Source organism: Typopeltis vanoorti, chromosome 13 (assembly GCF_054136105.1).
Source record: "Typopeltis vanoorti isolate ZY-2024b chromosome 13, IOZ_Tvanoo_1.0, whole genome shotgun sequence".
In the NCBI taxonomy this organism is placed as follows: domain Eukaryota; kingdom Metazoa; phylum Arthropoda; class Arachnida; order Uropygi; family Thelyphonidae; genus Typopeltis; species Typopeltis vanoorti.
Window position 1 is genome coordinate 14,885,984 of NC_143561.1, and position 27,590 is coordinate 14,913,573.

Below are 27,590 nucleotides of genomic sequence, written 5' to 3' on the forward strand. Positions count from 1 at the left end.
ATGCTGCTTAGCTAACAATTTAGCTATAAATTCATTTGTTTTACCTGTCATTGCCAGTGCTCAATCTGTAGCCACACATACTAATTTAGATAACAGCAGAGGAAACTTTTCTGACAAACTCTGAAGATGGCTGGACTGACTGATTCAGTTAGGGAGTATGTGACGATGTCTGCAAGTATAGGAAAATAAGAACACCATGGTAGACACAAAAAGTTAAAGCAGCAGTCCTGGAAAAGAAGAATGCATACCAAAAGTTCATAGCAAATAAGTCAGCAGATACCCTAACAGAATACAGAGAAAAATGTAAGAGCTAAGCTATGTGTAAAAGTAGTTAAACAAAAGTCATGGGAAGATTTTAGTATGAATATAGAAAATAAATATCAAGAAGGTGGCAAAATGTTCTGGAGGTTATTGAAGAAGATTAGAAATGGAGGAAAGAGTACCGTAAAAGCAATCAAAGATGATAAAGGTGACATGAAAACTGAAAATAAGGATATCAGGAGTAATTACTGTGAAAGACTTAAACCAAGCAGTGACAGAACCATGCTAGAAAGTTTAAGAGGAATGCATATACTTGCAGTAGAAAAAGCAGTCAAAAATTTGACATGTGGAAAGGCAGCTAGAGTTGATATTTAACCAGAAATGCTTAAGTATGGAGATAAGTTTTGCAGTGGCTACACTGCATAATTCAGAAGGCCTGGTCAGAAGGTCGAATTCCCAATTATTGGAGTAGAGCTCTCATAGTACCCATCTATAAAAAAAAAATAAACTGAATGTGAGAATTACAGGAGGAATTTCTCTACTAAGTGTTCCAGATAAGATTTATGCAAGCATACTTGAAGAGGTTGAGAAAGATTGTGAAAGAGAAATTTGAAGAACAAGCTGGGTTCAGGCCAAAGAGGTTGTCAATATCACATTTTCATTTTAAGACAAATAGATAAATCATGGGAATATGACAAGGATCTGTACTTAAGTTTTGAAGATCTGAAAAAGGTATATGACAAGGTACCCAGAGAAAAGCTTTTCAAAACACTACAATTATATGGCATAAATAGAACATTATACAGAGCAATGTTTAAGTCTATATTTAAGTTGTTAGTCAGCAGTTAGAATTGAAGGAAATACAGGAAGATGGTTTGATGTAAAATCAGGGGTAAGACAAGAATGCACGTTATCTCCACTCTTATTCGTGATCTATATGGATCACGTTATGAAAGAAAGTGGAATCAAGGCCTGATATTAGAACTGAAGATGTCAACTCTAGCTGCCTTTCCACATGTCAAATTTTTTGAGCGCTTTTTCTACTGCAAGTATATGCATTCCTCTTAAACTTTCTAGCATGGTTCTGTCACTGCTTGGTTTAAGTCTTTCACAGTAATTACTCCTGATATCCTTATTTTCAGTTTTCATGTCAAATTTAGCTCTTTGCTTTATGCAGATGATGTCGCAAACCTAAACACATCTAGTGCAAATCTCCAGATTCACTAATTAAACTGAATAACAGCTTTAACAAATTTGGCATGAAAATTAGCAATAAAAAAGACCAAAACTATGAAAATAGGCAGGAGCATTGAAAACTTCAGCTGCATTCTGAATGGAGATCCTATAAAACAAGTAAAATATTTTAGCTATTTAGGCAGAGTTTTTAGTGAAGATGACAGGTTAAATCTAGAAATAGATAAAAGAATAAGCAAACTTTGTACGTGGGTAGCCAGTTGAATAAAGTATATGGAATAAGAGAAAAATTAGCCAAAACACTAAACTATACAAGACAGCATACAAGACAGTGTTCAAACCAGTTTTAAGTTATGGATCAGAGAGTTAGGTTAGAAATAAAGCATTTGATCAAAGATTAGAGATCATAGATACGAAGATTATGACAAAAAAAATAAAGAAAGTGAATTGATGACATCAATGGCAAAATCATATTAAAAATGAAGATATTAGAAAGGAACTTGACATTATTAGCATTGCCAAAACACTTTTGTGGGCAGGTGCATTGTCCTGATGAAAGACGATTTTTTTTCCTCTTCTGCAAACCAGGTCTTCGGGTTGGAATAATAGCGGAAGATCGGAATAATATTCCCTGGTTATTGTTTTATCCTTTTCAAGATAATTAATAAACAAAAAACACCAATGCCATGACCTTTCCTGCTGATGGAACAGACTTTTTCTTTAGCGCTGAACAATCGGCTTCTGTCCACTGTTTGGATTCTGGTAGGTAATGGTGAATCCAAGTCTCATCCATAGTAATAAATTGATGCACAAAATCAGGTTTATTCTTGTTAAAATGCTCCAAGCACCGTTCAGAGATTTTCATGCGAGTGCGTTTTTGATGTGCTGTGAGCAAGCATGGCACCCATCTTGCGCAAAGCTTTTTTATTTGCAATTCTTCATGCAAAATATATCCTATACATTCTTTTGAAACGCCTATCTCGGCAATTTCATGCACTTTGACTCGCCAGTCATCCAATACCATATCGTGCACTTGATCAATGATTTCTGGTGGTGTTACACTTTTTAGACATCCTTCATGTGGATCATCTTCATGGCTGGTATGGCCACGTTTAAACTCGGCAGCCCATTTCTTATTGTCGAAAATGAAGGAGAAGTGTGCCCATAAGCTTTTATGAATTTGAATAAATTTCGTTTGGCATTAAATCTTCTTTTACAAAGAATTTTATAGCCACACAATATTCAATTTTATCCATTTCAAGGGATACAGACAACACTTTTGCTTCAGACAGCTGTATAAAACAAACTACATGATAGAATGACTTGCAAATTTCACACGGATGCTTATGACAGATGTACCAACTTGGAAAAAAAATCTTGCCGATAGTGTTGCCATCTATGATCGAAGCCAAGAACTTTTCAGACCACCCTGGTATGTCCTAAATATTCGACAATTATTATTTGAATCTGTAAAGAGTTTTGAAGGATTCAAAATATATGAGAAGACTATTTATTATTTAGTGTCCCATTTTCTTTTGATGTTAAGAAAGCAAAAGGAAATATTCAAATAAAACTTGAGAATCAGCATGATACAGTACTAAAAGAGAAGTATAATGAAACTGGTGTTCCTAACTTATTTGCTATGCATTTGGTTAAAACGCATGTTTGCTGCAAGAATCTTAGCTATGTTGGTAGCACATGCCTTTGAAAGCAATAAAACATCACATAGGACAAGATTAACAGGTGAGCACTTATCTGTACTGCTCAATTACTAAAATTAAAAGCAGATGTTAATAAAATAATTTTTTGCAAAAGATGTCAAGTTTTTAAAAAAAAAAAATCCTAAATCGATTATAAATTTTTGATGGTATGGTGCAAAAAAAAAAAAAAGTATCGAATAACAACGATATATTATCTCAAAGTTCAGTAGTGTTTTTTTTGCACTATACTATACAATTATGTCATGCATTTAATTTTTGTTCACAAGATTATGCTTATGCCAGTGTCAAAAATTGTTTTTGAATGTTTAACAAAGTTTCAATAAAATGAGTGAAAATACAAAGTTATGAACTTGCTCATTACTTAAAATTTTCACAAAGTTGACTTGTCAACATTAAAGTATATTAAAGAGGTAAAATTAAAACCTTGTTTTTGGAAATATTCTCAATTATTCATCTAAACATTGAGACGTAAGCAGAAGAATTCATTATAAAATATTAACGGGAGAACAGAAATACAAGAGAAAAAGGGAAACTGGGAGACATGGCATAGAGAGAGTGAATGTTGAAAGTGGCAGTGAATGTGTGTATGAAGATGAAGTATATTGCAATGTGGGTGGAGAAGTGAAGGCTGAGATAAGGCTGGTAAGTAGTGATAAAGGTGATTTGGCAAATGTAGTCGGGAAATCACAACCAACATTGGGTTTGGATAGGACAGGCTATAGACCTAAAAATGAAATGGTTTCAGTGACTGAGTTTATTCTCCCCCAAATCATTGGAATAAGTCAAACATGGTTGAATGAAGATGTCGTAACAGGAATAGAAATGGAAGGGTACAGTATTTTTCGTGAGGATAGGAAGGGAGGGGGAGTGCTGCTGATGATAGCAGGGAAATTGAGTCCACATAACGTAGACATGAAAGGGGGAAATAGTAGCAATGGTTACGAGGCAGTGTGGTGTAATGTGGTGGTTGAGAGGAAGACATATTTAGTTGGATGTTGCTATAGGCCTGGGAATGTGGAAGGTGGTGATGAAGAAATGTATAAACAACTTGGATTAGTGAACAAAGGAAGGGTAATTATTATGGGCGATTTTAATTATGGCGGTATAGATTGGAATGAAGAGATAGCATTTGGAAATAAGGAAAATGAATTTCTCGAGTTCTTGAGAGATAACCATCTTAGGCAGCATGTAAAGAAAGGCACGCAAGGATCAAGAGTTCTAGATCTCATCATTTCAGAGGATGTAATTGTTAGAGGGGTTTAACATCTTCCTCCAGTTGGTGAAAGTGATCATGAAGTAATCACCTGTGTTGTGGCTAGTCATATGCAGACTTGCAAGGAAAGGATATATGTAGAATTATAAGGCTGGTGATTATGACAAGCTTAGAAGGCAAACTTAGAGCTATAACATGGAACTAGGAGTGGAGTGGTAAGGAAATAAATGCTGCATGGGAACTTACAAATACATAACAGCATCAATGAATGTATCCCAAAAGAACAAAAGGCTGAATAAGGTAGGTATAAAAATGGATGAATGTAGAGCTTAAGCATGAAATCTGGAAAAAGAAAGTACTTTGGAGGAAGTACAAGATGAATAACAGTAATCAGTCACATGAAGAATATAAAGAACAAGCCAAGAGAGTGACTCTGTTAGTAAGGAAAACAAAAGTAGAGTATGAGCAGAAATTGGCAAATCAGGGTAAGAAAAACCCTAGAGAGATTTTTTAGATATGTGGCAAGTAGAAGGAAGAACGATCATGGAAAGATGAAGTTAAGGGATGAAAGTGGTAGAATGGTAACTGCTGCAGAAGACATTGAGGTATTCAGTGTTCAATTTATAAGGGTGTTTCATCCTGATCAAGGCAGAATCATGATGAAATTAAGTGTAGACGACATAGGAGAGATTGGCTTAATTGTGAGTGAGCAGGATGTTTTTGAAGAAATAGATAACCTTGATGTTAATAAGGCAACAAGATTTGATGACATATCACCATGCATCTTAAGGGAATGTTCCAGGGAACTGGCAGTAGCATGCCTGTTTAATAAGAGTTTTGCAACAGCACAGGGTCCAGGAGAGTGGAAGGAGGGAAAAATTGTTCTGCTGCATAAAGGTGGTGATAAGGCTGTAGCTTCAAATTATAGGCTGGTCTGTGTATCTGGAGTTGTGAAGGTCCTGGACAGATTGGTGAGAAGTAGGATACAGAAATGGGTCGATATCAGCAGTATTCTTTGCGTTTTCAGCATGGGTTTGTTAAGAGGAGATCATGTTTCACTAACTTATGTACTATAACAAGGTGACAAATACCTTGGACAAGGGAGATGCATATACAGTGGTGTACTTGGATTTTGCAAAGGTTTTTGATAGACTGCCACATGACAAGCCTTTAAATAAATTGAAACGGATGGGATTGGATAACAGACTTCTGTGTTGGATCAGTGACTGGCTGTCAGATAGGTATCAAAGTTGTATATGGGGGAGCAGTATCTTGAAAGAGAAAGGTCACCAGTGGTGTGCTGCAGGGGTCAGTTTTGGGGCCACTGTTGTTCAATTTGTATGTTTGCGATATTGGGTTGGGTTTAACTAGTGACATCCAGCTGTTTTGCAGATGATGCAAAACTGGGGAGAGCAATGCACAGACAGGCTGATGTTAATGCCTTACAAGAGGACTTGAAAAGATTGCATGAATAAGTAGGTAAGTGGAACTGTCAGTTCAATGTTGCCAAGTGTAAGGTTTTGAGATTTGATAAGCAACAATGGGATGCAAAGTATACACTTCGTGGGGAAACTTTAACAGAAGTAGAGGAGATGAGAGATCTAGGAGTAATGGTGGACAAGAACCTGAAATTCAAGGGCCACATTGCACAAGTTATGAAGACATCACATTGAATAATGGCAATGATGCAGAGAACCCTGACATGCAGAAATAGAGAGGTTATGATTCCATTGTATAAGGCCTTGATCAGGCCTCATATGGATTATTGTGCACAGGTTTGGTTGTCAGGTTTTCATGGTGATGAGGATATGTTGGAAAGGGTACAGAAAAGATTCACAAAGGTAGTCAGTGGTCTTTGGAATGTGGAGTATGAGGATAGATTGAGAGAATATCAGTTGCAGAGCCTTGTGAATAGGAGGAAGAAGGAGGGGAATATGATTGAGACATAAGCTGGTCAGGGGTTGTTATCAGGTAGACATGGAAGAGATTTTTCATAGAATGGGAGAAGGAGTAGAACAAGAGGCCATTGCTGGAAACTGTATAATGAGAGTGTGAGCAAAGGAGTGAGAAGCAGGTTCTTTGCACAGAGAGTGGTTGGTGAGTGGAATGCATTGCCGAGTGTGTTGTGGATGCGGACACATTGAATCAGTTTAAGACGTGGTTGGATGGGCATTGTATGCAAAAGTGAGTAATTGATTTTGAATATCTATTAATGCAGATGGAGCTATTCTCCTGCAATCCCACCACCTAATGTTAAATCATTTACCATTCTCGATTATACTACTTGTATTTCTCTGCCTGCCCTTGCATCACTTTTGATGAACTACTACCCTCACTACTAAAACCAGAGAGTGATATCAAAATCATCCAGCACTTCCCATTATATGTTTCAGCATATATTGCACATATGTGCTTTCAATTAAATTATTATTTTTTTTTTTTTTCAGTTTTTCTATAACTGTGACAATGGTTATGAAACTTAGCCAAAACGTTTACAATAAAAATATTAAACATAAGCGTTTCTGGTATTAATATTATATAATGTATTCTGAATTATGTTATGGAATAAAACCCAAGTTAGATTTATAGAGTTCAATATTGATAAAAGCAAAGCTTTTATCAATATAGAGCTCTTTACAATAATGAATTGTTTTTGGACTCTACAATAATGAACCAAAACAGTTCATTATTGTAGAAAGTTCCATACTGATAAAAGCTTTGCTTATCATTTTACGATTATGGTTAAATATTTTGAAATCATGTAGTTAACTAAAGATGAAATCAAAATTCATCACAATGAAATTTTACCATATTTTGGGCAGCTATCATAAAAAACAACAGCAGTGAAGTCATTTTTGATCAAATGGTATTAAAAAAAAAAAGAATTTTCCGAAGCTCAAACATGCAAATTCTTGCCTAATCACCGAAGTCAAGATTGCAAGAGAGGCAAGAGGAATTTATGTAAAATTATGTAAAAATTATCCAATTTATATTTGTTTGAGGCATAAATCATATGAAGATTTATCTTGAAATAGTGATACAAATATTGAAGTAAATTCATAGTCTTAAAATACAATATATTTCCTTAAGTGTTAGTAAAATATATTTAAGTGACATTTCAAATATACTTTGGATTTTTTTCATCGTCTGATTTATCTCCATCTCCTGCTTCTTCTGTGTTGTTTTGATGAAGGTGTTGTTGAGTAAATTCTGCAAATTCTTTTTTCTTTTCAATTAGTTCTTGATAGGTGCCTTGCTCCTGAATTTGCCCATCCTTAAGGACAATGATATGATCAACCTCAGGCAAGAATGATATATTGTGAGTCACAAGAATTCTAGTCTAAAAATAAATATATAAATTAATAACTGTGTAAAAATATATGCATTATTTATAAAAAATTTCTAACTTAATGTCCACAGAAGATTTCTATGTGTGGATGGCAGGAAAAAAGTTATTAAGATGGATATGACATGATGCATTCATGTTTCCATGGTTTAGAAACAAAAGGTTCTTCTATCTGAGGATGCTAGATGGTATAATGGATATCATTAAATAATAATATTAGAAATTATACTCTGTTCTAGTTAATGACAAGAGACTTGTTTTTATGAATTGTCTGAGTAAACTATGAAATGCACACCCAGCTAAGTAGTATCATAATTATATATAAAGATAGTATATTTGTTATGATCAATTAACTTGTAATCATGTATAATCACTATAATTATACATGAGCTGTGAAATGTATGATGCATAAAAACATAATGGGAAGTGCTGGATGATTTTGATATCTCTCTGGTTTTAGTAGTGAGGGTAGTGGTGCATCAAAAATGATGCAAGGGCAGGCAGAGAAATACAAGTAGTATAATCGAGAATGACAAATGATTTAACATTAGGTGGTGGGATTGGAAATATAGCAATTCAGACAAATGGTGTTGCCAAATGTCAAGTGGATAAGATGCTGGAGAGAGAGTTGAAAAATGAGTTGAGGAGCATGAAATGATAGATACAAGATGTGAAAGGCTAATCAATATGATGCCAACAGAAGTATAAGTGAGAGAAATGGGAATGCATGGAGGGAGAATGGGAGAACCTGGGAAAAAGCAAGTTGAGTACAGGGACAAGGGATGCTCCTGTACTCTCTCAAAGAATGCAGAAATGTTAAGACAGTAGATAAGTTAGAAAACAAGGAGAGGGAGTGAAGGATGTAGGTGAGCAAAGAATGAACAGATCTGAGAGGGGTTTTGTAGTGTGCAGAATAGAATTATAGAGTTTGCCTTAGGGTGTGAATATGGCAATGAAACAAGATAAGAATATGGATCAGGTAGCAAAGAGATCTGAAGTTAATGTTAGAGATTATCCAGCAGAAAAGTGTGAAAGGAATGATAGTGGGGGTCTTGTTCAGATATGGCAAAGTTGAAGAAGAGAAGCAATAATGAATGACATGATAGCAAAAATGTGTGTGTGTGTGTGTGGATGCTTAGAGTACACACGATAATAGAAGAAACTTGTATTCACATACAGCTTTCTTAGATCAGCTACATTTCTATATGGAAGAACACAGGCATATGGAGAGATTGTTGTTCTCGCCAGATGTGAGAGTGTGAACAAAGAAACTGATTTTCTGTGTAGATGGTTGCAGAGATGGCCTCTTGTGGGATACTCACTTAGAAGATAGATGGGACAATGTATGGTATATCAGTCACATGAAGTCAGGAAGAAATAATAGTACAGAAATACTGATAATGCACCAATGTTTCTCTATACAAATGATGCAATTGGATGACCTAAATCTAGTTAGAGTCAAGACCTATGAAAGCAATACTATTAATAGTTTTCCATCTGACAGCCAGTCAAGTCATTTGGTGTGAGGTGAAATCTAATAATATCGAATAACAAGATCAACTAGCAACTGATCCTAGTGGATGCTAATTGATAGTGAAAGTTTTAAGATCACTAAATATTTTTGTTGCCTTTCACCTCATCAGAAACATCTCCACCTTTCTCACTTCTAAGGGAAAGCTTTCATCTCAATTATCCAGGCATCTACCAGATTCCTTCCTCTTGGGGGTTATCTTATTTTGGAAGATATACTTTTATTCATCTAGAAGAACACCAATCTTATATTAAGTGCTGTGAGCTTGAACAGCCTAGCCTTGCAGAGCATGCTATTGACACTAAACAGTTTATTGGAACAAGACAAGAGTTCTTCATAAAAGTAGTTTCCTCATAGAATGTCTTCATAAAGAAAGATGTGAAACTACTTCATTAGCAGGCATTGGTAGTTCAGTGATAGAATTGCCTGCCATGCAAATGACCAAGGTTTATTCCTGGCCAATGCAGTAGGTTCTCTTTTTGCAAGGTGCTATGGTTTAGTTGGTTAAAGCACCTGTAAAGTAAACAGGAAATAGTGGGTTCAATTCCACAAGTATTTTTGCAAGTGGCTTTGTGAACAATGGTGGTAGAGTGGTTAGCAAAGCTGCCTTCCAAGTAGTTTACCTGGGTTCGATTACCTACCAATGCAGGTTTAGTTTTTGGTGTTCGAGGATATTTGGTGAGCATTGTTGATTTGCAATGCTGTGGAAAGACAAGTAATTTTTTTTCAAATTTTTGCTAATAATATTGAGTGATTTGATGTGCAAGATAAAATGAGTTATTTAAACTTAAGTAAAATGTTACATTTTCATAAATTAGATACATTGTTGGTATGGCACCTATGCATAGCAGAACAATGGCAGCGAAGACATCTTTGTTGGGGCAGCTAAATTTGCGATTTTATGCAGCATAAAATTTATAATACGTACTCATCGCAAAACTTGAAAGATTAGTAGAAGGACAGCAAACTGGTGCGAGTGTGTATAATAAATGCTTTGAAAGTGAATATGGAGAGAACAAATTATGTGACAGTAGAGAAGAGAGCATTCATACAGGACCAGAAATGTAAATATCAGTGATAATACTGAAAGTGTAGTAGGAGTTCAGGAGAACATAGAAGACCTGGATAAATATATAAAGTGCTTGATTGCCCTTCACAGGACAAAGGTTGAGATTGAAATGTGGTTGCGGAAACAGCAAGAGACCAGCTGAACTGATAACAGAAAAAAAACGAGAAAGCCAAAAAGAAAAGTAAGAATAATCAAGAGGATTAGTATAAGTAAATAATTATTTACAGTGATTCTATGATAAGGGGAGAACTCTATGAAAGTGCTGCAAAATCTTGTTTCCCTCTGCAAAAATTAATGACATTAGTAATGCCGTCCGAATGTAGAAAGGAAAGGGGAAAGAATTAATTGTTTTGACTGGAACCAATGACCTAGGAGGCGAGAAATATTGTATGATGGAGGATGTGAAAAAGTTGTTGCAAGTAAAAAAGAAGAGTGACTAAGTGAAGCTTGCGAGTCTACTGCCACACTATAATAGAGGCAAACTGAGAAGGAGACCAATGACAATTAATGAATCAATTACAGGTTGTGCAGAACTTTGTGGACCTATGGCCTGAGTCTGATGGATGGAAAAATTTGTACAATGCCGATGGACTGTACTTAAATGGATTGGGAGTTAAGTGTTTGGAAAGAGCTTCATTCACTGAGAGTGTGGAAGTGCAAAGTCAGGAAAATTAAACCAATTAGGGCAAAGGCAGATGAGTGTGTGCATGTGTGAAGACACCCATAAAGCAAATGAGCATGTGAATGGACAAAAAAATATGGAATATAATCTCTCTCTCTCTCTCTCTCTCTCTCTCTCTCTCAGGAAAACAATACTGAAAAGGGTAGTCAATTCTATGTCAGAACGTAAACATGGTTGGAGGCTCTAAGGGGATGCTACAGTTTCTACATACTAATGCTAGAAACATCAGTAATAAGAGGGAAGAGTTTTGGGCATTGGTTAGTGCAACCTTGCCAAATGTATAACATTTGAGAGACTGGGCTAACAGCAGATGACATATTTACGGGAATAGAATGTGATGGATTTAGTATTTTCAGGGAGGATAGAGTAGACAGGAGAGGAGGTGGATTACTGCTAACAATAAAGCAGATGAATTGTAGGCACCAAGATTAGGAGTTAATTGGGCAGATGGCAGTTCTTTTAAGTCAATCTGGTGTGAGATCAAGGCCAATAGGACAAAATATAAAATTGGTTGCTGCTATTGGCCAGGGGATGCCAGACACGATTTGGAAGACATGCATCAGCAGATCAGTACAACGAGTGCAAGTAATTATTATGGGGGACTTCATGGCAGGAAGGAAATGGAATTTATACACTTACTGAGAGATAATGATAATTACTTGAAGCAGAATGTAATGAGGGGATTCAGGGTATGAGAGTGTTGGATCTTGTAGGGTCAAAAGACCTGTCCATAAATAAGGTGGCTACACTGCCTCCATGAATTTGATGAACCGAAGAAAGTGATCATGTGTCTTGACTTGGGAGGTAGCAAAACATGTGGAAATTCCAGTTAAGATAGGGTATATGTGGAACTACAAATTGGGTGATGACTCGTAGGAAGCAGCTTGAAGCAGTATCATGGCATAAAGATCTGCAATGGAAGGATGTTCACAGTGCATGAAGTATAGTCAAGGGATATCTGGAGGAAGCAATATCACACTATATACCCAAGGTCAGTGGCATGAGATGCAAGAAAAAGAAAAAAAAAATTGTGGAGGGTATATAAAGAGAAAGATGACCAGCATGGTAAGGAAGGTAAATCAGATTATGAAACGAAGTTATCTGAACAAGCAAAAAGAATTCCCATAATGGTGCCTCAATAGCTCAATGAAATTGTTGAGCTATTGAGGCACCATTTTGCAAGATATATCATCCAAGTAAAAGATATTGTTATGGCAGAGGTGACAGTGACTGATGAGAATAGAGGTTGATGAATTGGAGGTACTTAGGATATTGCAGAATCTGAATGCAAATACAGTTGTAGGATTGAATGGGATTTAAGACTGCTTGGACTGCTGTTAAGAGAATGTGGAAGGGAACTGGTGATGCCTTTGATTAGGGTATTTAAGTCTCAGCTCTGGCAAGACTAAAATAATTCCTTTGCATAAAGGAGGATCACGTCTGTGGCAGCAAATTAGAGAACTATCAGCATTTTAGGAGTGGTGGTAAAAGTACTGGAAAAGTTAGTCAAAAGAATTCAGGAATGGGGGAATAAAAATATGATACTTTAAGGGCCAGCATTGCTTTTGTGAAGGGAAAGTCATGCCTTAGTAATCTATTAACTTTTTATAATAAGGTGACAGCTGAGTTGAATCAAGGAAATGGCTACATGATTTGATTCTGCTGGATTTCACATAGCTATTTGAGGATACCACATAGAACAATTAAGCAAACTACAACAAATGGGGACGGATATGAAACTGGTAATATAGATTAAAGGGGTGGCTCATGGACAGATACCAAAAAAGTAGTATATGGAGGAGCAGAATACAAAAGAAGGCAGGTTATAGTGGTGTGCCACAGAGCTCTGTGATTGGATCACTGATGTTTATTTTGTACATAAATGATATAGGAAATAATTTGAAGGGAGATATTCAGTTGTCTGCTGATGATGCAAAGTTGGGTAGGGGTAATAGTTAATCAAGGGGCTGTATAGAGCACCCAGAATGATTTTAATAGGCTTATAGTATGGGCAAAACAGGGGTAGCTCACAGGATGATTTGGTTATTGAAGAACAGAACAAGTAGAGATAAGGGGGTTTTCATTCCTCTTTATAAAGCCTTGAAATGACTTGGAGATGAAGTGGTGGAGAGGATCCAGAGATGATGAATGATCTGTGGAATATTCCCTATGAGGATAGATTGAAAGTTTGTGGATTGCAAAAGTTAGTTAATAGGTGAAAAAAGGGGGATGTAATAGAAACATTTATGTTACTTAAAGGATTTTATAGGATTGATGCATGGGAAATGTTTCAACACTTTGCTCAGGGCAAGCAGAACAAGAGGTCATTCCTGGAAGTTGGATAGGAGTGTAGTAAGCAGGGGCATGAGGACCAGATTTTTCAATTGGAAAGTGGTGAATGAATGGAATGGGTTGCCTGAGTCAGTTGTAAGTGCTGCGTCTGTTAATGGCTTTAAGGAGATGTACGATAGATATTGTGTTGATAGTTTGGGTCTCCAACGATGAGTCTCATGACTCCATGGAGGTGCCTGTGCAATAATAATAATTTTGTCCTAACTTAAACTAACTACATCTATCCCATGGGAGATCAGAAAGATTAGAAGATTTGAAAAGTACTGCCTCCCACAAATGGGATAGGCAGACCTTTGGACCTGTTTAAGTTAGGACAATGAAAGACAATGCATTCATTAATGACATGCACATAAGGGATAGGAATGAGAGTTATTTCTTTTGTACTGGAAGAAGTAGAGATACCATAACTGTTAAAAGCTTTTTTGATGAAAGAATTCTTAAAACAATTAAATAAAAAGGTGAAATTAATATATTGTAATTCTGTCTGTAAACTTTTATCTGAAGAGCAAAGAATGAGCACAATGTACTAAAATTTAACAGTTCCAGCCTTTTGACTAGGACAGTGATGTGATTCAGTGCAAATGTAATGTCTGTATCAGTATTCTTCCAAAAGACAAAGCTTATTAGCAGGTCTGTACATTCAACTGTCAGATACAGTCATGCTAATAAACTTCGACACTGTCTCTCTCTCTCTCTCTCTCTTCACTAATATCCCTCACAAAGAGACAATAGAACTGTTAACTCAAAAATTTCCATCTGATATTGTGGAATTGTTCAAATTTACAATCACATCTAGTTACTTCACATGGAAAGATAAAATTTATAAACAAGAGGATGGAACAGCAATGGGCTATCCCTTATCACCTAACTCAGCCAACTTTTTTTTCTTAAACACCTAGAAGATAAAATTTTCTCTCTTGAACCAAAACCAACAATTTGGCTACAATATGTTGATGATGACTTTGCAGTCTGGGAGTTACACTGAACAAGAACTTTACTCATTTCTAGATAAGATCAACAACCTTCATCCTCACATCAACTTCACACCAGAAAAAGAATCATCACAAGGCATTTCTTGATATATACATCCAACGTAAACAAAATGGTTTCACTTCTGTCTATTGAAAACCAACTTTTTCTGGTTGCTACATCCACAATTAATTGGCTCACCATCCATCTCAAAAATATGGCATCATAAAAATCTTTAATAAAGTTAGTTTAATCCTTTATCCAAGTGTAAGCAAACAAAGTTTGCACTTGAAGTATCTTCAGGACTGAGGCAACTCGTGGTAAAGGTGAACCAAGCTCTCGTCACTCCCAGTCTTAGTAGCTCCCATAATGCAAAGCCCAGACTAGTTTTGACCTTGATCTAGGTCTCGTCAGTGGGAGCCAGACCCAGAGGTGGTGATACTAAGGTGGAAGCAATGGAGAAGTCATATTTACCTATACGAGTTGCCAAAAGGTGTCTCACCTTATTAAGTTACTCTGGATTTAGAGAAAGATGTTGGAAGTTTTTCCCACTTGGTTAGACTATAATAAATTTAGTTTAATCCTTTATCCAAGTGTAAGCAAACAAAGTTTGCACCTGAAGTATCTTTGGTAAACAGAGCACACAATTTTTGTTCCTCTGAAGAATCTTTAAAACATCAAATTCCTGACATGTACCCTAGAAATTCCTGTACACCCCCTTGAAATCCTTTTCAAGGGGTGTACAGGATATGATAGTACTACATGAAAAATCTACATCATTACTAACTTCCTATCTACAATTTTCCTCCAACGCAGTCTGTTACTTATCAAGACTCCAACATTGGCAGATCTTATATTTCTATCGTCTAAGGCACTTTGTACCGTATCAATACACCTATATCTTGGTCTTCCTCTGGGTCGTTTTCCTGCCAACCTGGCAGAGAACACTTGTTTTGCTAAATCTTTAAAACAAGAATTGGAAATTATTAAAGATACAGCCTTATTAAATGGATATAATCCAATAAACTAAAAAAAAACAAAAACCAGCCACTTTCCTACACATCAACCCTGTCAAGAAGAAGCCCGTAGGACTCCTATACCAAATATCAAAGGCATTTCTGAACATTTGTCAAATATTTTGAAGCAATACAAACTCGCAGCTATGTATAAACCAATCAACTAAATTCAGAATTTGTTACCCTCTTCAAAAGACAAACTTTCACCTATGATGCTACCTGGTGTATACAAAGTTCAATGTTCTTGTAAAATGTCTTACTATGGACAAACAGAAAGATCTCTAAGTAAACACATCTCTGAACATCAAGACCACATCCATCTCATCAAACCACACAAATCTGGCATCAACCAGAATCCAAAGGCAAAACACCAAGCTGTTACATAAGCCTCATATAAACCTGAGCGTTTATATAAAGAAAGTGCTGAAGCCTTACATCACAGACCCAATCGTAACAATTGACTGTCTCACTATCCCAAAAGTCTAAAAGTATTATCCTCAATTGTATAAAATAAATTTATCAGATATATGTAAATTATGGTATGTAGTGTGTAGTGTTTGTAGAGAGCTCCTGAACAGATAAGAGTTATTTCAAGTAATAATTGGTAAACTTCCTTGAATCTTACGTAGTATTATTTACTTTTCGTATCTTAGCGTATCTGGTGATTTTTGTGTGTTTTCTGAGTTTCCAATTAGTAATTTGATAAATACGATTATTTGTGCACATGGCGCCAATAAGGAGGAATATGAATACAATGGCATCCAGGTTGCCATCTTTGTCTAAAACTTTGTCTAAATTTAAAGGATTTTATTCAGTGTACTGTTTGTGAAATGTATGCTTTCAGGAGAGAAACATGTGCAGAAAGTGCAAGGAATGTGAGGATTTAAAGAGTGTTTCAGGTCGTGAGGGTGATATTATTGTTGAAAGTGAGAATGTAGAAAATAGTGATATTTGCAAGGTAGTAGCAGACAGCTGTGAGAGTGGCATTGAAAGTGAGAATGAAGGTAGACATACAGAACGAATGATACACAGGGCAAGTCGGTAGCTGGAGCATTGGCAAAAATGTTTACCGAGCGTACCAACTAATAAACGGCAAAAGTATGATAGTAAGTGTAAACAAAATGAAAGTGTGAGTGTTGTACAGAGATTCTTTAGTAAGAGGTGTGATAGTTATTAAGAGGTGTAATAGATGAGAGTTTAATAAACTCGTACCAACTTGGTGCAAACGTTAAGGATGTAACAAGTCAATTAGAATGCAAAAACTGAGGGTGAAAGAATTGACAGTAGTAGCAGGAATGAATGATTTGAAAGGAGACAAAATGGCTATGAGAGAGGATTTGAAGGAATTACTTGAGGTAACAAAAGAAAAGAGTGAGAGAGTTACGATGGTGAGTCTGTTGCTGTGGTATGACAGTGAAGAGTATAGAAGGAGGGCCAAAATGGCTAATGACTTTATGCACGGATTATGCAGGAGGAGTGGTGTGGAATTTGTGGAGTGAGCTTGATGGGCGAAAGGATTTATATAAGATGGATAGTTTACATTTGAATGGATTTGGTGTACGAAGACTTGAAAAGGTGTTGTTGAATGAAGTGGAAGTGCAGAATCAGGGAAACTAGAGTTATTAAGGGGGGGAATAGATATACAGACTTTAGGGAGACAGTTGAGTGCATGAATGTATGTAATATGCCCGAGCAAGTACGAAGGACAACAAATCAGAATGGGATAGTTAGTATAAGGCATCAAAATAGGGATGGGACAAATGGGCTTCTGCAATTCATGTATACTAATGCCAGAAGTATTAGGAACAAGAAGGAAGAATTTTTGGCCTTGGTTGGCACTTCCAGGCCACAGGTTATTGGTATTAGCGAAACATGGCTGACAGAAGATGATATAGCTAGTGGGACTGAATGTGAGGGGTATGGTTTGTTCAGGAGTGACAAGGAGAATAAAATGGGGAGAAGTGTGTTATTGATGATAGCTGATGAGCTACAGCCAAGGAGAACAGAAGTGGAACTGCAGGATAAAGAAAAGAGCACATTTCAGGCTATTGGTGTGAGATTGAGGCTATCAGAACAAAATATACAGTTGGGTGCTGGAATAGATGGTGTAGATAGTATGCATAAGCAAATAGAAGAAATGAGTGGAAGGAGAGTAATTATTATGGGAGATTTCAACTATGGTAACATTGATTGGAAGGAGGAGAGGACACATGGGAGGAAGGAATTGAATTTTATGCGGTTATTAAGGGATAACTATCTGCGACAGCATGTAATGGAAAATACTAAGGGTCAGAGAGTGCTTGACCTAGTAATTGCATCTGAGAATTTGGCTTAATGAATATGACCACTTTGCCACCAATTGGTGAAATTTATCATAGGGTCTTGACTTGGGAGGTGGCTAAAGGTGTGGAATTTACAATTAAGACGGGGTACATGTGGAATTATCGGGCTGGTAAGTTGCATGGGTCCTAGATGCTACCAAGCACGTCCCCAGGTTGCGAATAGGGGAATGGCCTCTGGATACAGAGGTTAGCTGCGAATAAACGGAAACCTGTGAATAAGCAGTCATGGACAATGGGATGGCATCTACTAATAGGAAGTGGTGAGATAGACAGTGGCATAGTTATCTCTATAAAAAGCCACACATTTCCACTGACGGGGATGTGACATGGCGAGATGTAACCACCATTAAATAAGTTACAGCAGCAACAACTTTCATCCTAATCAGTGGAAGATCACCATAAGTGACAACGGTGTAAAGAATACTGTGGTAGGCATATAATCATGAAGAATGAGAAACAGCTAGCACACTGAGCCTCTTTAGAAGGCTATTGCTGGACAAGGAAGGCAAGGGGATACCACCTTGTTCTATTTTTCCCTGGTAAGATAGCAGTATGGATGGACTTTCTAAAAGATAGTAAATGCACAATGGCTCAATACTTGTACATGGCAGGGAAAGAAGCAAGGCTTCCCAGGTTGTAAACCAGCGAAATCCTTGTACATTCATTGGCGCGTGGAATGTGAGAACCCTCCTACAAATTGGAAAATTGGAAAATTTGAAGAGAGAAATGGATAGATTAAAAATAGCCATATTGGGAATTAGTGAAATGAGATAGAATGGAACTAGAGACTTTTGGAGTGGTGATTACAGAATCATTTATTCAAGTGATGAGACAGCAAAAAATGGAGTCACAGTGGTTCTCAATAAGGAATGGGGAAGAAGAGTAATCAACTCAGTAAAATGTAGTAGCAGATTGATAATGGTAAAACTAGGAGCAAAACCAACAAATATTATAATAATACAAGCTTAAATGCCTACTAGTGATCACAGTGATGAAGTTGAGAGAGTATATGTAGATATTGAGAATCTAATTAAACTGACCAAGAAGGAAGATAATCTTATTGTCATGGAGGATTGGAATGCAGTCATTGGTGAAGGCAAAGATGGTAGAGAGGTGGGAAAGTATGGACTTGGATGCTGAAATGAAAGAGGAGATAGACTTTTGGAGTTCTGCCACCAATTCAATCTGATCATTACTAATACCTGGTATGAGGTACCAAAAAGAAGAAGGTATACTTGGAAAATGCCAGGGGATATAGGAAGATGCCAAATAGATTATATTATGACAAGAAATAGATTTAAAAATCAAGTAAAATCATGCAAAAGTTACCCGGGAGCTGATGTTGACAGTGACCACAATTTGGTTTTATTGAAATGTAATCTGAAATTTAAAAAGCTGTCACAACCAATGAAAAGGCCCAAATGGAACATAAGTAACCTGAAAACAGAGGAACACCATAGAAACTATAAACAGCAAACTGATGAAAGCATTAAAACAGGAGAGAGGGAAAAGAAAAACATAGAGGAAAAATGGACTCATTTAAAGGATACAATCATCAAGGCTGCCAATGACTGCATAGGATTAAGGAAGAAGCAAATAAAAAAACCATGGATCACCCAGGACATTCTAGATCTAATAGATGAAAGAAGAAAATACAAACCTCCCTAAAGGAAAAAAGCAAAGACAAATATAAACATATAAAAAATATGATAAATAGAAAGTGTAAAGAAGAAAAAGAGCAATGGTACACAGAGAAATGTAAAGAAATAGAAGATCTAACAAAGACTAGAAGAATCGATAAAGCTTATAACATTATAAAAAGAATAAGCCAGCAAAACAAGACAAGAAGTACAATTATCAAAAATAAACAGGGAAACATGCTTATAGATAAGGAAGAAATTTTGGAAAGATGGAAGGAATGCTTAGAAGACCTATATAGTGGAAAAGATCTAGATGCCAAGGCTATAGAACATGAAACAAGACTTGATGTGGAAGAAATTGGTCCAACTATATTAAAAGATGAATTTGAATGGGCACTGAATGAATTGTCAACCAACAAGGCACCAGGCACTGATAACATCCCTTCAGAATTAATAAAATACTCAGGAAACATAACTAAGTCATACCTTTTCAAGATCATAAAGGATATTTATGAAACGGGGACCATCCCCAAAGATTTTACACAATGCTCTATCGAATAATGCAAACAAGTGTGAAAATCATCGAACAGTAAGCTTAATATCACATGCTTCAAAAATACTACTCAAAATTATACAAAAAAGACTAACAAAGAAGGTTGAAGAATATGTTGGCAATGACCAGTTTGGATTCAGGAAACAGCAGGGGACAAGAGAAGCAATCCAAGCTCTAAGAACAGTTATTGAAAGAAGATTGGAGAAGAATCAAAATACTCTGATAGTCTTTCTTGACTTGGAGAAAGCCTTTGATAGTATTGACTGGAATCAAATGTTTCACCTCCTAAAAACAATGAAGGTAGATTGGAGAGATAGAAGGCTCATATTTAATCTTTACAAGCATCAAGAAGCCCTAATAGACGCAGCCAGCAACACAACAAAAACCACAATAGCAAAAATACATAGAGGTGTAAGACAGGGGTGCTCTCTTTCACCCATGTTGTTTAATCTGTACATTGAAGATGCAATAAATAAACTGAAAGAACTAATAGAAACAGGAATTAAGATAAATGGAACTGATATTAACTGGCTATGGTTTGCGAATAATATAGCAGTTATAGCTGATAACGAAAACAAACTGAAAGCTACCCTAACAAAGATGGAAGAAATCTTCACACAGTACAGCCTAAAAATTAATTATAAGAAAACAAAATCATTAATTACAAGTAAAGCAAATTCAATGAAAATAAACCTGGAAATAAATAATAACCTAATACAACAGGTATCCTCTTTTAAATATCTTGGAAGTCTTATCACAGAAGATGGAAGAAACTGATCAGATATTAAAGCATGAATAATCCTAGCCAAAAAGCATTCTATAACAGAAGAAACATTTTTACCAGTAAAGGACTTAGCATCCAGCTCAAAAAAAAGACTATTAAAACCATACATATGGAGCATTGTATTATATGGTTGTGAGGCCTGGACTCTATCAAAACAAGATATGAAAAAGACATTGGAGGCATTTGAACTTAGGTGCCGGAGAAAGATGATGAAAATTAGTTGGACAGAAAGGAAAAGTAATGAAAAAGTTCTAAATATAGTTCATGAAGAGCAGTCATTAATGAAACACATCAATAAGAGAAGAAAAGCCTAATTGGGCAGCATTTGAGGCATGGGGGACTGATTACAGAAATAATGGAGGGGACTGCAGAGGCCACGAGGCAGACCAAGAATTTCATATATAACATAATGATGCTAACTGGTGTTAAGAGTTATGAAGAGATAAAAAGAAGGTCACAAGACAGGATGTTGTGATGTGCTGCTATGTTTACCAATCTCTGGATTGATGCACCAAAGAAGAAGTATGACAAGCTTAGGAGTTTGATTGGTTCAGTGCCATGGCGTGTAAAACTGCAAGGGCAGGATGTTGATAGTGCGTGGGAGGCATTAAGAAGTGTTTGCATGAGGAAATGGCTGACTGTTACCTAGAGTCCGAATAATAAATAAAGTAGGGGTTAAATGGATGAATAACACCATTACGCTTGAGCTGCAAAAAAAGAAACAACTGTGGAGGGAATTTAAGGAGAACGGTGACCGGCAGGCACATGAACAGTATAAAGCGCAGGCCAGAAGGGTAAAGAGTGTGGTAAAAAAAACAAAAGCGGATTATCAAAGAACATTAGCCATGAAGGCTAAAGAGAATCCCAAACAGTTTTTTCAATATGTTGCAAATAAAAGAAAAAATGTATATGACAGAATGATTTTAAAGAATGCTGATGGTAGGGAGGTAACCGAATCAGTTGATATAGTTGAATTACTGAGCGAGCACTTTGCAAGAGTATATCATCCAGGTGGTGACACTGCAGGAATGAATGAACCAATAGCTTATACAGAAATTGTGGTGAATGAAGTGGAGGTGAATAGTCTATTACAAAACCTCAATGTCAATACATCTGTGGGATTATTATTATTTATTATTATTCTGGGAAACTCCAAGGAGTCAGACTCATCGAGGGAGGCCCTAACATCATGTCAAGAACAACTATTCAACATTCACACAGTATCTATCATACCTTGCAGTGAACTCATTCACGGTCGTAGCACCCACAACAGACTCTGGAAGCTTATTCTACTCATTCACCACTCTCCAAGTAAAAAACCTAGCTCTAACACCCTTGTCAACCATGCTGTTGCCCAGCTTCCATGCATGGCCCCTAGTCCTCCCACCACCAGTCATATTTTCAAAAATATTTTCTGGATCAATCTTATAAAAACCCTTCAGTAATTTGAATGTCTCAATCATATCACCCCTCCTTCGCCTATCGTCCAATTTCTGCAACCCACAAATCTTCAACCTATTTTCATAAGGTTCATTCCACAGACCTGCTATCATCTTGGTCACTCGTCTCTGGGCCCTCTCCACTTCCTCCCCATCATGAAGAAACCCTGGTGCCCATAACTGGACACAGAAGTCCAGATGGGGTCTTATCAAGGCTTGATACAGAGGAACAACAACTTGTTTGTCTCTGCATGTTAAAAGTATTTTTCAGAAGCCAAGTGATTTGGTGAGCTGTTTTAGTCACTTTTGTAATGTGCCCCCTAAACTTCAACTCCCTATCCACCAACACTCCCAAATGCCTGGCCTCATCAATCTCCTGGAGTACGGTTCCACCAATGCGATATACTGCTGCTATTCTTTTCACCCCAAAGTTTATAACCTTACACTTTGGCACATTAAATTGACATCCATTTTTCCTAGCCCAGTCCTCCAAACTATCCAAATCATCCTGTAAAATTTTGACATCCTGTGCACTCACAATTGCTCTACCCAACTTTGCATCATCAGCAAACAAGTGAACACTTCCTCTCAAATCCTTTCCAATATCATTGATGAACAAATTGAAAAGCAGTGGTCCAAGAACAGAGCCCTGCGGCACTCCACTAGTCACAGGACGTCTTTTAGACTCCACTCCTGAATAAACCATTCTCTGGTATCTCTCCTTCAACCACCCTCTTATCCATCTCACCAACCCTATATCTATCCCCATCTGCTCCGGTTTACTGATTAGGGTTCCATGTGGTATCCTATCAAAGGCCTTGGCAAGGTCCAGTAGTATCACTGTAAACCCATTACCCCTATCCAGTTCAGCCGTCACTGTGTTATAAAACGTGAGCAAGTTACTGAGGCATGATCTACCCTTCATAAAACCATGTTGTCCCCTATACAATATCCCATTTTCATCTATCCAATCCTGTATTCTTTTCTTGACTAATTTCTCTAAGATCTTGACAATGATTCCTGATATGCTAATCGGTCGGTAATTTACAACAGCAGTCTTGGAACCACCTTTATGCAGTGGAACTATTTTCTCCTCTTTCCACCCGCTTGGGACTAACCCAGACCTGAGACTGAAATTAAACAAAATGGTCAAGGGTACTGACAATTCTTTAGCTGCTTCTCGTACAACACGAGCTGGTATACCATCCAATCCCACAGATGTATTGACATTGAGGTTATGCAATAGACTACTCACCTCCACTTCATTCACCACAATTCCCGTATAATCTACTGGTATATTCGTTTCTGCAATGTCACCACCTGGATGATATATTCTTGCAAAGTGCTCACTCAGTAACTCAACTATCTCAACTGATTCAGTTACCTTCCTACCATCGGCATTCTTTAAAATCATTCTGCCATGTACATTTTTCCTTTCACTTGCTACATATCTAAAAAACTGTTTAGGATTCTCTTTAGCCTGCATGGCCAATGTTCTTTCGTAATCCTTTTTTGAATGGTATACCAGCTCGTGTCGTATGTGAAGCAGCTAAAGAATTGTCAGTTCCCTTGACCATTCTATTTAATCTGAGTCTTGGGTCTGGGTTAGTCCCGAGGGGGGATGGAAAGAGGGGAAAATAGTTCCACTGCATAAAGGAGGTTCCAAGACCGCTGCTGTAAATTACCGACCGATCAGCATATCCGGAGTCATTGTCAAGGTCTTGGAGAAAATAGTCAAGAGAAAAATACACGATTGGATAGATGAAAATGGGATACTGTATGAGGGACAGCATGGTTTTGTGAAGGGTAGTTCATGCCTCAGTAACTTGCTCATGTTTTATAACATAGGGATGGCTGAACTGGATAAGGGTAATGGGTTTACAGTGATTCTACTGTACCTTGCTAAGGCCTTTGACAGGATACCACATGGAATTCTAATCAGTAAACTGCAGCATATGAGGATGGATATAGGGTTGGTGAAGAAATATCAGATAGTGGTTTATTCAGGAGTAGAGTCCAAAAGACGGCCTGTGACTAGTGGTGTGCCACAGGGTTCTGTTCTTGGACCAATACTTTTCAGTTTGTTCATTAATGATATAGGAAAGGATCTGAGAGGAAGTGTTCATTTGTTTGCTGATGATGCAAAGTTGGGTAGAGCAATAGTGAGTATACAGAATGTCAAAATTTTGCAAGATGATTTGGATAGTTTGAAGGACTGGGCTAAGGAGAATGGATATCAATTTAATATGGCAAAGTGTAAGGTTACGCATTTTACGGTGAAAAAATTAGCAGTAGTATATCACATTGGAGGAACCGTACTCCAGGAGATTGACGAGGCCAGGGAGTTGAAGTTTAGGGGCACATTGCAAAAGTGGCTAAATCAGCTCATCAAATCACTTGGTTGCAGAAAAATACTTTAACAAGCAGAGACAAACAGGTTATTGTTCCTTTGTATTGAGCTTTTTGATAAGACCCCATCTAGACTACTGTGCCCAGATTTGGGAACCAGGGTTTCTTCTTGATGGGGAGGAGGTGGAGAGGATCCAGAGACGAGTGACCAAGATGATAGCAGGTCTGTGGAATGAACCTTATGAAAATAGGTTGAAGATTTGTGGGTTGCAGAAATTGGACGATAGGCGAAGGAGGGGTGATATGATTGAGACATTCAAATTACTGAAGGGTTTCTATAAGATTAATTCAGAAGATATTTTTTACAATAGGACTGGTGGTGGGAGGACTAGGGTCCATAAACGGAAGTTGGGCAAGAGTGTGGTTATCAAGGGTGTTAGAGCTAGGTTTTTTTTTAACTTGGAGAGTGGTGAATGATTGGAATAAGCTGCCAAAGTCTGTTGTGGGTGCCATGACTGTGAATGTGTTCAAGGCAAGGTAGGATAGATACTTTGTGAATGTCGAATAGTTGTTCTTGACCTGATGTTAGGGCTTCCCTCGATGAGTGCAAGGACTCCTTGGAGTTGCCCGTAACAATAATATTATCAAAAATATGTGTTGAAAGTGTTCCATGAAGCATTTGGCAATAGTTGGGGAAATAGGATTGCTTATAGCTGTTCTGTTGATATAATTTGTTTTTAAAGTAGAAATAACTAGAATGTATTACAAAAGTTATCTAGGCATCTACCATTCCTTGCTCTTGTAGGTTATTTTGGACAAACTAGAAGATCTGCTTTTTTTCATCTAGAAGAACAAGTCTTATATTAAATATCAGAAGCCTGAACAGTCTTTTGATATTTAATATAAGACTTGCAGAACATGCTAACGACACTAACCAAAGTTTATTGAAACAAGACATGAGTCCTTCATACAAGTCATTTCCTCATAGAATGTCTTTATATTCACTGTCCTAACTTAACCCGGAGCTGGTGAGGTGGGAAAATGTAACAAAAGTGGTAAGGTCCTGACCATGATTAAAAAGATATGTATTACTGTAATACATCTTTTTAATCAATATAAGATTACATATTGTTTAAGTACCCTGTAATTTTACAGAATAGAAACGCAGATCCACAAAATTAACTCTAAACTTGCTTGCGCGCAACAGCCTGTCGTATATGGCTTCGAGTAGCAGGTTACGGGAGGGGAAGCTATACTGAGGCATGACTCACTGCCATGCATTGTTAAAAAGTTAGTCAATTTAAAATCTTTGGGGTTTGTGACACCCCACCTTACTAACACTGAGTTAAACAGATCTGTTGGTCTACATCTATTCCCTTTGTGAGAGATAGGAAAGATTAGTATATTTGAAAAGTACTAACTTTATTTTGCTTGTGTATCTATTTATGTAATTTTTTTTAATAAGTTAGGAAAGTATCGAACTTATTTGGTTATCTTACATTAGCTACTCAGGTGGGCTTTATAGAATTGTCTCTTATTGTTTAATTGTTCCCACAAAGGGGACAGATATAACTATCAGATCTGTTTAAGTTAAGACATGCAGTTTGTTTCATTATTGAAACAAAAAAGGTACTAGAGCTAATGCACAAACTGAATTAAGAAGTCAGCAATAGGGACAGATTGGATATCAACACAGATGCAAAAAGGGCATTTGGCCAAACTGGCCTTTGACCAGTCTATATAATTTGATTCTCAGAAGAGAGAAGATTCCACAGGAGTAGTGCAAAGACTGATGTATCCAACTATCGATCTATCAGCATTTCTGGACTTGTGGTCAACATTTGGTTGGATGGGATTCACTTACAGAAATTGGTTGACAGAGAATCTATACTTTACAACGAAAAGCATGAGTTTTACTAAGGAGAAGGTCATGTTTTAACAACTTGCTCACATTCTATAATAACGTTCCCATTCAGTTAGACGGGGGGGGGGGGGGATCCTACCAATTAGCCATCCAATATCATTGGATGGCTAATTGGTAGGATTATGCTAGAATAAACTGATCAGGCTAAGGATTTGAGTTTTAGTAGATAGTAAGTTGAAGTTCAAAGGGCCATATAGCAAAGATTGCAAATACAACTTAGATAATAAACACAATGCTGAAACGAATCTTGACATGTAAAAGATAATATGTAGAAAGTTTTTTTACCTAGGGTATATATTATGTTAAAGATACCAAGCAATTTTATAAGCTAGGTTTTTAATCCTTTTTCCCAAGTAAGGCAAGTTTGTGGCTGCACGTAGTGCAACACTAGGCAACTTGTGGTAAAGGTGGAGCAAGCTCTGATCACTTTCCTTAGAATTTTCCCCTAATGCAAAGCACATTTCCTTGCATTAAGGTAATGGTCACTACCCATACCAGTTTCTACCTTTATTGAGGTCTCATCAGTGGGAGCCAAACCTAAAAAATGACAAGGGTGAAGTAATACAGAGCTTATAAATATTTTACCTAAACAAGTTGCCACAAGGTGCTTTGACCTCATTAAATAAAAATCTCAGGATGAGAGTAATATGTAGAAATTTTTTTACCTCGGGTATATACTATGTTAAAGATACCAAGCAGTTTTATAAGCTAGGTTTTTTAATCCTTTTTCCCAAGTAAGCAAACAGACCAGTAAGTCAAGTTTGCGGCTGCGCATAGTGCAACACTATGCGCAGGTGGTAAAGGTAGTTGCTCGTGGTAAAGGTAGTTGCCTAGTATTGCACTACATGCAGCCACAAACTTGACTTACTTGTCTGTTTGTTTACTTGGGAAAAAGGATTAAAAAAGCTAGCTTATAAAATTGCTTGATATCTTTAACATAATATATACGCAAGGTAAAAAACTTTCTACATATTACTCTCATCCTGAGATTTTTATTTAATGAGGTCAAAGCACCTTATGGAAACTTGTTTAGGTAAAATATTTATAAGCTCTGTATTTACTTCACCCTTGGCATTTTTTTTTGGGTCTGGCTCCCACTGACGAGACCTCAATAAAGGTAGAAACCGGTATGGGTAGTGACCATTACCTTAATGCATAGCATCATACATTTCCGCAAAGGAAATGTGCTTTGCATTAGGGGAAAA

At 36.9% G+C, this 27,590-nt stretch overlaps 1 protein-coding gene across 3 annotated transcripts in view; it reads right to left on the reverse strand.

Moving 5' to 3' along the window:
• LOC150099945 (ATP-binding cassette sub-family C member 1-like) overlaps positions 1-27,590 on the reverse strand; it is a 317,694-nt gene that overhangs the window by 110,995 nt on the left and 179,109 nt on the right. For 2 of the 3 annotated variants that reach the window (XM_090403116.1, XM_090403114.1), the window contains exon 18: positions 7,518-7,729. In XM_090403116.1, coding sequence (XP_090259242.1) covers positions 7,518-7,729 — 212 coding nt within the window. The remainder of the gene's footprint in view (positions 1-7,517; positions 7,730-27,590) is intronic. The other variant, XM_090403115.1, reaches the window with a different exon arrangement.